The sequence below is a fragment of the Acyrthosiphon pisum genome, chromosome A1, assembly GCF_005508785.2.
Source record: "Acyrthosiphon pisum isolate AL4f chromosome A1, pea_aphid_22Mar2018_4r6ur, whole genome shotgun sequence".
In the NCBI taxonomy this organism is placed as follows: domain Eukaryota; kingdom Metazoa; phylum Arthropoda; class Insecta; order Hemiptera; family Aphididae; genus Acyrthosiphon; species Acyrthosiphon pisum.
The window spans coordinates 40,713,760-40,726,672 of NC_042494.1; the positions used below are offsets into that span (position 1 = coordinate 40,713,760).

The following is a 12,913-nucleotide window of genomic DNA, read 5'->3' on the forward strand; positions in this document are numbered from 1 at the left end:
ACACATGCCGGAATCACGTCCTCTTAAAAGATTATTAAAAATTACTCAATTTTATCTGTAACAACAGCTTAAGCTGATAAAAGCTTCTTTACTCCATAAAATGTTTGAGAAATTCTTTTAGTGAAAATGGTATGGCTCAACTAAATATATTCATAGAACATTGATAAAAATATTGATTTGTTTGCCTGGAAAAAATTAAAGCGTTTCAATTTTAAAATTTTATTATATTATGATTATTATTTTCATAGTGAATTATGCAATTTAATTCTAATTTCCAGGGCTTAACTGTTTAATTTTTACTTATAAAACAATTTCGATTATAATTTTACAATCAGAATTAAATTTATATTACTTACGTTAACTTGATATTAAATATAAATAGAAGAAAAATATTTGAGAACCATGATCAAAAACTTTATTATTTTAGTATTAATAAAAAAATTTGTATTACAAATTAATTTAATCTATTTTAATATATTTTCACATTTACTATTAACTACGTATAGTACCTATTCAAATTATAAATGTATATCCAAAATAATTTAACTATGGTATCTTACTACACAAATAATTAATAAATAAGTTTTATATTCATTAACTTATTATATAATATTCAACATTTAATAAGATTATTAGAATGGGTACATAATAATATCTCATTTTGTTATATTCAGAATTTTCTATTTTTTGCTGTTCAAAATAATTATTAATATTCTTTTTTTTAAATTAAAATCGCACAATGTAATTTTAAAATACTTAGTAACTAACATTTATATTTATATTTCAATTTAAGTTTGAATGATAAAATATATTGATGAATTATAGTTTATTTTATTAAAGATTTTCTTAGAGACTGATATCCATATTTGTAATCTCCATCTAGTATATTAAATATAGTATTTATTATAGTATGCATTAAGAACATCAGTGATATCAAATCCTCTATAGCCTTATAAGTTACTGCCAAATTAGGTTGTTACTTGGTAGATTTTTGTCAGTAAATTAACTTGTTTGTAATTAACAATCCATTTGAATACCTTGTATATTATACTCTATACTGATATATTCATGGATTTGCTCATACATTACAAGAAAATTCTTTTAATATAAGGTAAATACTTATTTTCTCAAAAATTAAGTATAAAAACATTATATCTTTTTACTATTATTAACATTTTTTTTTTTTTTTAATTTTGAATGTATATTTAAAGTAAAGATAAATTGAATGCAGTGGCTGGGATATCCTGCAAAATGCTGGTTCACTAATACGTTCATCCAAACTTTAAACACTTTAAAGTTATAATTTATATTGATCTACTATTAACTACTCATTTGAAATTCAACTTTTATGTATTTAAATTCTCTAAAAGATTTTCTGCTTTGGGAATCAGAATTTAAAATTTAAAATTTAAAAAGTAAAAATCTTAAAATAAATAATAATAATAATAATAATATTTCCATGACTCATAAATACCTTTTGAGAAAATGAGTTTATCTTTAAAAGAATCTCCTTGTGTATTGCATAATACAATACCTTTTACTAATAAGCAATACAAATATCTAAATTTGTAAGCAATTCACAATTGTATAATAGTTTATGATTTCATTGTATTTAATTTCGATCACTTATAGTTTTGGGTAGTGGTATCGTATGCTATCAACTCAATAAATACTAATGTCGTATGCTATCTACAAATAATATTTATCTACTTTCTACAAGGTTAGACCTAGAGGTTTCATTAATTAGTTGTATCTGTGAACTATTCTTGTGTGTTTGGCATTTGTATTTGTTATTCAATATAAGTTCAAAAGTTCAATTAGTAATTTATATAGACATATGATTTATACCGATGATAATTGTGTGCATTTTTTAAAACAAAAAGGTGTATTACCTAAACTAGAATTTTGTGAAAAAATCAATAAGGTCAACAATGAAGTTTGTGGTGGCGTTCTCAAGGAATGTTATAAAAATAGCAGCAATCCAATATTCCGATGGGTAACTTTTGAAATCAAAATACTTGCGTTGCCAAAAACACGGTTGTTAAAATTATCTGTCAATTCATAAAAAAAAAACTGTTTTTCACCTATTTCGATATAATTGGTCGTCTACACCTAGGAATTGTCAACCTAGAGAAGAAATTGTGGAATCAGAATGTACCAGCTTTGATACTGAAATAACCAATCAAATTTACGGTTTACGCGTACAGGGACCGTGGGTGTTTGGAATGTGTGGTAGACATGATAATATAGTATAACGTCGATTGTTTATCGTTCAAAAAAAGAGACTGAGCCACTTTGTTTCCAATTATTCAAAGAGAAATTTACCCAGGGATGACCATCTTCTCAGATGAATTGAAAGCTTTCAGTAGCTTAAAAGATCATGGCTATACCCACAATACCGTAAATCATAAAATTAATTTCATTGATGCACAAACAGGAGCTGAAACTTAAACAATGGAATATTATTGGCAACATATAAAGGTGAAATATGGTATAAAATCGCACGGTTCTACTAATTTGTTGGAAAGATAGCTTAAAAAAGAGTGGTGGTGCTCCATAAATACAACAAATATTTTCGAAATATTTTTTAATGATGAAAATTACTTTTCAACTTTAATTGAGAACATTTATTGGCAATCTTCATTTATTTATGAAGTGCTCTGGGTTAAAACAAAGTAAGATTTTTTATATAATTATATGACATAATTTATACGTAGATAGCATACAACATTATGTATTAAAATGTGTAGATAACATTTATTACGTAGATAGCATATGACACCGCTACCTAGTTTTGTATTATATTTGATATTTCCTAACCCATTCATTGCTATACTATTTATTCACTGCAACCGGTATATGCTACGTAAAAAAATATTTAATGTTTTTTTTTTTAATTTGTTTTAATATTTTAATTTTGAGATCTATAATATGAACTATTATTTAAATTTAAAATAATATGAACCGTGGTTTCCAAAACTTGTATTGTTACCGGAAAATTAGAATATTATAAAGTACAGTGATGTAATAGTACATCTGGAGCAGTGAATGGTGTGTTTTGGACGTAATAGTACGTCTGGAGCCGTGAATGGGTTAAATAACAAAAATCGTAAATTTTTCAACAAATTGCTTAATATAAATCTACCATAGTTTCTAGAACATATAAAATGTTGTTCAGCTGAACTAATCTTATGTTATTAGCTTTATTATTAGAGTAAATTGATCTATTATTCAACTTAATGTTAAGAACATTATCTAAAGTACAAATTTGGCTTTTTTATAATACTTAAATTGTTATGCAAGTTATCGGGTAGATATATAAGATGTTACAATTTATAAATGCTCATGTGCATGTTTGGTTTTGAAAACTGTTTTTGAAACCATTTAGTTATGGTTTCCGATATAGTATAATATAACAGTATTTGAAACTTTTTTGCGGTTTGGGCATTGAAAATACATTTTTTGATTCTTATTCTTGTTTACAGTAATTTCTTTGGCCAATTTTTACTTGGCCTAACATTATTTTTAATAGAATTTTTACCACTCCTTTTCTACTTCAAAATAATTACTAGAGGTGTTCCGTGTACCTGGCCAACGAGTCCTTACCGGGTACCCGATATCATATTCAGTACCCGACCAATACTCGTTACCCTGCATTTTATTAAAAGTTGACTTGGACAGTACTGGTGTAAGGCTATATTTTTTCCCTGGAATATACCCAGTACCTGGCTTACTGATAAATTTAATAATAATTAAAAAATGTGTGCCCGCAATCGACCAAACGGAAATATTTTGTATATTTATAATAGTATATTGTATTATTGCGCTGTAGTAAAAAGTAGAAATAGAATATTTCCAAGATTTATTAATTATTGTTATGGTTATAAATGATAATCATTCGTTACGTTTACCGATAACAATTTAAAAATAGAGTTACCACGCACAGCTGTACTGATTATAAATAATATTGTTGTCAATTTATGTAAATTTTTACTCCACCTGTACCCGAGACTCGGTTTTGGCAGACATTGTTACTCAACCAATACTCGGTACCTGGTTTGTTTATTTAATATAATATGTATTTAAGTATTTACTGTTTTACTGTTCAGTTATTAGGAACGTTGTGTAATAATAAATATTGTAAACATATTTTTCATTATCTAACCTATTTTTTTAAAATCTGCATTTTTAATAATTTTAATGCTTGTTTTTCCAGCATGTTTTAGCAATTCTTTAGAGCATTTTTTAAGCAATGATGCCCATATTTAAATTCAAACATTTTACATATATTGTTTTTTAAGAATCTATCAAGAATTGTAAACATTTTAATTTACTTGTAAATACTAAATGTCTTTTTGTACGACCACACTCTATCGAAAGTATAAATTTAAATGGTTTCGGTTTTGGTATTGGTAACAGTTACTGTGTTAGAATTTTTTTTTTTTTCACAATAAGATATTCCTAGCTATATTACGCTATCTATATCTAGTGATAATATACAAATATGTACATGTTGAAAGTTCTGTTAGAAAACTAAAAATCTATGTTGTAATCGATTATAACTACCTAGTCTTCCAAAAACCAGTTTCAAGCCATGCATGAATCTCTTGTGTTAATGTAAGTAATAAATGTTATAGGATCACCCGATTTTAGTCCAAAGTGACCTTTTTTTTTTTCATATCCCGATTGCAACCCGATATAAAATAGGTTTATTTCTTTTTTATGGTTATTAAAACTTAGTATATATTTTTTTAATAAATATACATACAGCAATTACCACATTCACACAACTAAACAACATTTTATTCAAATTTAAATTTAAAAACTTAAGAATAATAAAATATTGATATTACTTTGAATTCATAGAGCATAATAAAATTATTTTTTGTTTATTTCATACAATTTATTCCTTTTACTTATTTTACTAGAAGACATAATATACAATGATTTATTAATTAATATTTTAAAATATTTAATAAATTAATAATTTCTTAGTTGTCTGCCTTATTACTATTTCCTAACATCCTTAACTCGAAATGGTTCTACCAATACCTAAGGCTGAGCACTTAAAACTTTCTTATCATCTAGAAATTACTCAGTTAAGTATCTGCATTTACTTGCTGACCCTCCCACAGCAACAGACTTCCTGACATTCTTGATATATTTGCTATTAAAATACTACCAAATAATCTTAATGCAAATTTAACAAATTTAGATGATCTCCCAATTTATCTTGTGCAAAGTGCTAAGTGCCAAAAATATTAAATTAACTCCTGAGTTCTGGCAGAGTAATATTATTTGGCTAAAATGTATAAGACCAATAACTGAAAAAATAAATTTAAAACCACTCTTGACATTGACACCATACATACCTCTTCAATTAATATAATTTTCTAGCCGCCACAACAAACACTTTTCATTTTTAAATAATACTTACATTTCTGTTCATGTTAAACACCTACTTGTTGAATGTAGAAATTATTTACATATCCCTATAGACAAAGTACAATTCAACTATTTAAAATAAAAAAAAAAACTAAACATAGCTGCAAAAATCATAAAAACACAAGTTATCTCAGGTTTATCCGAAATCTTTTAGCTTGTCTCATTCAATCTTTCAACTAATAACTTGTTCCTATAATAGGCCAGCAAAAAATATACTTATCATAGACAATCATCTCCTTTTTTTTCAAGTCCAATTATTTGTTAAAGCCAATATTTTATTCGATCACCTTGTTGGTGTTTTTAAACCACACAACATCCCATAGAACTCATTCAAATTATTCTAACTCTTATAATTTGTGTAGCTCACTCTGAAATTATAGACACCATTAAACCACTGAAACCCATACTTTTTCAGTTCGAGCATCAAGCTATTTAGTAAATTTCACAATACTTGCCCGATGTCCCTATGAATCAATTTAGCTCCTTTCTATACTCTGTTTTTGTGAAAGACACTTCAAAATCTCTTCATACATCACTTGATGCATCTATACACAGATGATACAAACATTTTGGCTTCATACAATAACCCCCAACATTGTCCCAACGGTTACACACGTTATATTTCCATTCTATAATATTTACGTGTAATTAAAATTACTCATTGTTCTTTAATCTGTATACAAGTTGACTTACTAATAATATATTTCCCAATTTTAATAAACAACATAGTGTTAGGTTAGGTTAGGTTATTACAGATAATTGACTAACTAACAAATAAAAAAATATGTTTAAATTTATCATTAAATTTTCATTTTGAATTATTATATTATCATTCAAAAAAATTGTCATTCGGATTTTTTCAGGAGGTTTCCTTCATACTTGACGCATCTTCATCAAATTACAAGTGGAAGGTTATACACAAAATGTATGGTGCCTTTTGGTAAATCACATATTTTACCAAAAAAAATGTCTCTTAATTAAATATTATGGATTAATATAATCCTAAAATTTAAAAATATTTTAATAATTCAAATAAATGTATATATTTTCTTGATAAGGAATTTAATTTAATTTAAATATAATTATACTATCAAAGTTATAATTATGTTTTCCTTTTTTTTATAAATAATAAATATATTGTCATACTGATTCATAGATACTTACATATTGGTATGTGTATTATTAAAATTATTTCAAATAGACACATTGTTTTTTTTTTTTTTTTTAATAGATGTCTAACATACAAATGACCACCATTTTATATTAATAATAATTTAAAAAGATTGGTTTTAATATTGTTTATGGTTTTTTCTTCATGTAATTAATAATAATTACTAGTCCAATAATATTATATATGTATTATTAATTTGAATAATGTATATTTTATAAAAACATGTTCATCAGTGTTGGGTAAGTTAAGGTTATTATTTTCCCTAATATGCTTAAATACTTAATGTCGTGTATGTGATGTGTTTTTATATTATATATATTATACAAATAAATGTAGACATTATATGGCTTAAATTTAAATTTTTTGTTTTGTAAAAATAAAATGACTATTAAATTTATCTACTAAAACAAGTAGTACATTTGTTATAATTGTAATTTAAGTGATGATCATTATATTTAATTATTTTTATAAAATTATTATTTTAAAAATATAAGATTTACTTATCGACTGAAATTAACTGTAAAACAATGTATTGCCGAATTACTTTATTTTTAATTTGAATAAAATTAAATCTGTATATATAAGAATTTTATTTTGTCTTAAATATTTATCAGAGGTTTGTAACACATCTTTATTTGTTTAATGCTATTACTCTATATTTAAATACTTTATTAATTTATGTCAATACTTCAGCTATGAAATCAGCTTTAAGCTTTTATAGTGCAAATAGTTGCTAGGAAGCCTTTAATGTAAATGTAATACCCAATACCAATAAATTATTAAAGGATACGTTAAACACTCGCATCAAGTAAAATATATGATGCTAAAGGATAATGCGTAAGAAATTAGGTATATTATACAAGTTGATAGATTTTGATTTAGTGCAAAACAATGTAATTCTTACTTTTGATTTTGGTTCTCATTATTGCTTCTGAAACAAAAGCCTTAAGTTATAAATATGGGTATGTAAATGTAATTAGAAAATAAAATTATTCAATTAAATAGTGATAAAAATAACTTTTATTTTTAGTAGACAAGTGTTTTTTATTTTTCTTAATTTTAAAATACTATTATATTTTAGAGGCTGTTAAAAATTATCCAATAATTGAAAACAATTCAATTATGAAATTTGAACCTTATTTGGAACATATTATAGTAAGGGTAAGTATAATAATATTTTAAATACTCATTTAAAACATCTTATATTATAAAACGCTTATCAGTTGACCCTTAAATAATATGTATTAACATTTTCAATGAACACTTATATTTCTTCAAAACTGCATTAACATCATTTGTTTGCTCCTACACCATAATTTGAACTTTAAATTAGGGAACAATGTACACTATGTATTACCTCTGTACTTACTTCTACATTCGCCTTATTTACTTAAGTTGCATTTTCCATTTTCCACAGAAAAGTTTGCATCATAGGCAGAAATCGTTGGATAGGCTTGAGGGGAGTAAGTATTAAGTACAGGTCTTAGCCCCCCTGGGTGCCTAAATATCTAATAATTTGATATAACGACCATACATTTTGATTTTAATAATAACCTTTGACAGTCTTTATTAGCGGTCATCCTGGGTTGTGCCGTCAAAATTTCGATTAAAATATGTAATAATATTCTATTTTTAACTAATTATTGTCATAAACAATTTTAGAAGATATTAAATTAGTTCTGATCCAATTAATTAATTTAATTAATAATTTCTGTTTAGAATTCTTATAAAAAGTAAGCAGCTAATTGTTTTTGTACTTTTGTATGGTTAAATTATTTAGTTTGTAAAATGTTGTAAGTTGGTCTTGTAATTAATAATTGCTTAGCACCTATAGGTTTATTGAGCATTATAGGCTCACCCCTCCCAGTAATTTCACCAAATTTCCGCTTATGATTTACATTTTATTTAAATCTTATTCCCCATAGCCTCTACCAAAAATACTTAATTGAAAAAAAGTTCAACATTGAGAATGAGGTGATGCAAACTTTCTACAAATATTACTTGATGATCGATTCTAGTAAGTCTACATCTTCACACAAATCCTAGTAGTAAAAAATAGAAGTCATGTCTAAACATAATTCTGTGTAATATAACAATCAATTCTAATGTTATGTTTGCTATAAATTATCATTTATTCCTATTTTAATAGATAAAATTAAAACTGCTTCACAAAAAATTTGTTAAAATATATTGTACTTACCAGATGATATTATTTCTGCAATACTTTTTACGACATGTATTTAAGATAAATACAATGGTTTAAAGAATCAATCTTATTTCTGAAAAATGTTCTTATTTTTTATCCATGTTTCTTGTTATAAATTAGTTGTTGTTTTTATTCAACAGGTCTTAAAATGTGCTGTGCGTCTTAATAATAAATATTCAATTCTTACACAAAAATTATGGTGGGAAATATACTCACTGTCAAAACCATTCAGTTTAACTCAATTATTAGTGAAGTTAAAAGACCACTGGAATATCATTGCACCTCATCAATTACTTAAAGCCCCCAAAAAACAATTGGATTGTATGGAATATTTTTTTAATGACCTTAAACAAACCTGTAAGTTAAACTACATTTAAATTGTATGCATAACATTTTATTTATAATTGAGTGAGCTTAAATATTAAGTATGAATAACATTATTCAAGCTATTAATTTTGTTTTTTTTATTAGCACCTGAAATTAGCCTTAGTTGGACTGAGTTTTACAATTTTCTCAAGTATTCTACAGAAACTATAATTGCTTTACCTTATGAATATTATCATATTACTGATGTTCTTTTATATGATTTGATGGTAAGATTCCCTATTATCTTAAGTCTTAACTAAAATTGTCTCATAAAATATTTAATTTCTCTTAATCAGCTGTTTCTTTAAATAACATTTAAAACTAGACTTTCATTGTTATTATAAAATTTATATTTATCGGATTATTTGTTTGATCACCATTGGGAACTTCTATTGAATAACAGTGAAAATTATGATAATATATTCCAAAACAATGTCAGTTTTATTTTGTTCGTTTCTGCTAATCCGTCCACAATAATTAAGACAATTGTTTCATCAACCACTAACCAGTATGTATTAAGTTTGCGCATGAGGTAGCTCTATGTTACTAGGTATAAACTATAAAATATGCATACAACTTGTATAAATGTATTGATTGATAAGCTTTTAATTAATTTAAATGTTTTGAGCACTTACAATAATTACAATGGAGAAAATGAAGACATTTAACTCCTTAATGTATAAATTGTATGGTTAAAAATTAAAGTATAATGATGATCTTACAAAAACTAATTATTATATCATATATACAAGGCTGGGCATTAATGAGTTAAAAAGTTAAAGTAAAGTTTATTTTATTTTACATTTTTAAATTTTTTTTTTTTTGGTTCATAAGTTTTTATTCAATCTGTTACAAAAAGAGAACAATAAGAACAATTGATGGTAAATATAGGTTAAAATAAAGATAAAAATGAAAAGGCAGATTAAACAGACTGTAGAGGCCTCCCAGCAGAGGTATTACAGCATGAGTAATCTTTTTAACTTAACTAGTTACTTTTGGCTTTTCATTAACTTAACTGTTAACTTACTAAATTTGTTTTTTTTAATTAACATGAAATTAACGAAATAATTTTTCATTTTAAAAGAAAGTTACGTACATTTATTTTTTTTTTTTGATTTTATTATATTTTTTTATTTTAGTCTATTTCATTTTCATGTCAAAAAATATTTACTGTGAATTGTTTAAAGTTAAAAATTTATATCATTCGAATCTAACTTATATGGAAATACTGTATAAAGTATAAACACCTATAGTCTATAATTTAGTTTTGGAAAAAATTAAGTATGCTAGCGTTGTATAAACAAATTAACTTTTTTTTATCTTAACTGTATTAACCTATAGTTAAATTAACTTTTAACTTTTTGTTATTGGTGCATATTAACTTAATTAGCGGGGTTAAAAAAAAGTCTTTAACTTGCCCAACCTTATATTATATCTAAGTTATATTTACTTAATTAATTTTTCAATCATTTTTGTAATATTTATTTATGTAATTATAGAGCTTATAGTTATTAGTTTCACTTAAAACGCTTAGTTCTTATTAATATTTGATTCCATTTTTTTTTTCCTTGCGACATTTCTTTTTCTTAAATGCTTATATATTTTTAATTTACATTTAAAGTTTAAACCTTAAATGCTGTATACATATAGTACAACTACACAGACTGTGTATTTGTTAATATTGTAGTGTCTTATTTGAAGATAGTTGAAATTGACTACAACATTATATAGATATAAAATATCATGTATTTGTATTCAGTTGCATACTTACTTTTTAAGCTATGATAGCTATTATTACTTTGTACTTCATTGATTGCTCTGTTTGCTTAACTTTATGAGAGTTTATTTTCAATAAATATATTATATTCACATTTTAATCACCAATGATTTTATTACATTGGTATAATAGTATATTTGTGTTAAAATGTATAACTGAATTTCAGAAAGCTAGAAGATATTTAAAACAGCAACTAGATTGTACCACACAATGTGATAATAAGTTATTTTATCCATTAAGTCATTTAAGCATTTCAAACGATAATGATCTTAATATTGACAACATTTTGCATAATATTTCAAAAGAAGTTGATACATTTTGGTAAATAATGTATATTAATAATCATTTTCGTACCTTAACAGAATCATTTGATTTTTATAGCTCGTGTGTTTATAATGATAATGGATTTAAACGCGACTGGTCTGAAAATGAACTAAAATGTGGTGTTCCTAAAACAATAAATGTTGATGAGAGAATTAAAGACTATTGCTCTAAATTATCAAATATTATCAAAATTATGCTTAAGTAAGTACCTAAATAATTTATACAACTTAAGTGTTATTAAGATAGTTAAATAAAATAATAAATTTCAGAATAAATGTATTAAAAACTGAAGAAATACTGAAATCTCAAATAATTATTGATGCGTTTTTAAAAGCAATTACTGAATTCAATGACGACTCTGTAAACTTAAACAAACAAAACGTCATTGATTATTGTTTCCTGAAAAATAAGTATGTATTAGAAAAAATACCTAGTTTTAATATTTTCTGTTAAATAATTTAAAACTGTATTTCAGAAATTCGTTTTTTCATATTTTGTTATCCTTTCAAAATAATTTGGCAGCCATGAAAAATTTGATTACTACCATTAACTCTTAATATTATATATTTACTAATTTAATAAGTTGATACTTACTGATGTATCAACTTTTTATAACTGAAATAAATTTAAGTTTTTTTTAATTTTTGTTTGTATGATTTTTATTTATTGCTGTAGAAGTATTGTCATAGGTACTCATCATGTTAATTATTAATTTATTCTCACATTTAACAATAAATCGCAACAAAAGCGTTACTGCTGACCTAAAAGCCTAAGGCAGAAGGCTTAATCAATGTCTATAGGTATATAATATGGTGCCGAGAAAACATAACAGCCTAAGGCTTAATCAATGCCTATAGGTATATAATATATTTATATGTATATTGGTTAGGTGAGGTTAGTGAGTGTCCAGGCTGGACTCCACCGCACCACCAACTACTACCCGCATATTTTGATATTCAACAATGGTGGGATATTCATTATAATTTCCGGGAAACAACTAGCGGTTTGCACCCACATGCACAAGTCATTACATTTGATGAAATAATATATTTTGTTCCAACGAGAAACTAATTTTAATCAATCTAGACCTAAAAGCCTGACAAATACGTCAACTCAAAATTATCGGATTTCAATTCTGTAAAAACATTTGAATTGATCGACTTTTTTTCTAGGTTTTTGTGGAAGTCGATTTTTGAATAACTGTTTAACTTTCTTAAAAAAGACACTTAAGTAGGCAAGTCTAAAAATTAAAAACTAAGATTTATTTTAAGAACAGTTTTTTAAAAAAAAATATCAAAAATCGATTTCCAAAATAACCTAGAAAAAAAGGTTGATAAAGTCAAATCTTTTTGCAGAATTAGAAATCTGATTATTTTAAGTATGCGTAATCTTGTCACTTGTCAGGCATTTAGGTCTAAAAGTGAAATAAATACGCCGCTTCCAATTCCCTTAGGGGGCTTTGCTATAATAGCATTGATTTAAGGAGAATCGTTTAGGTAATTTCTAATCTCGTCATCGCCACCTGAGATCTATGTGTTAGTCTTAAATTATTATTATTGTGTGTGCGGCGTCCATGCAAGTCAATCGTAGCGGTACGGAGGGCTCTCGCACGCAGGGCCGGTTT

The 12,913-nt window shown here is 25.4% G+C and overlaps 1 protein-coding gene and 1 long non-coding RNA gene across 3 annotated transcripts in view; both read left to right on the forward strand.

The window, feature by feature from the left end:
- Positions 1–11,928, forward strand: part of LOC100161122 (transcriptional protein SWT1) — a 43,652-nt gene extending 31,724 nt beyond the window's left edge. For both annotated transcript variants that reach the window (XM_029487070.1, XM_029487071.1), the window contains exons 10-16: positions 7,698–7,777; positions 8,963–9,179; positions 9,294–9,415; positions 11,132–11,286; positions 11,347–11,490; positions 11,559–11,699; positions 11,765–11,928. In XM_029487070.1, coding sequence (XP_029342930.1) covers positions 7,698–7,777; positions 8,963–9,179; positions 9,294–9,415; positions 11,132–11,286; positions 11,347–11,490; positions 11,559–11,699; positions 11,765–11,846 — 941 coding nt within the window. In that variant the 3' untranslated portion in view covers positions 11,847–11,928. The remainder of the gene's footprint in view (positions 1–7,697; positions 7,778–8,962; positions 9,180–9,293; positions 9,416–11,131; positions 11,287–11,346; positions 11,491–11,558; positions 11,700–11,764) is intronic.
- LOC115033711 lies at positions 1,471–7,200 on the forward strand. Its single transcript, XR_003839013.1, has 2 exons — positions 1,471–2,675; positions 6,309–7,200. It is a non-coding gene; the product is annotated as an uncharacterized LOC115033711 (long non-coding RNA).
- Positions 11,929–12,913: the final 985 nt, after the last annotated feature.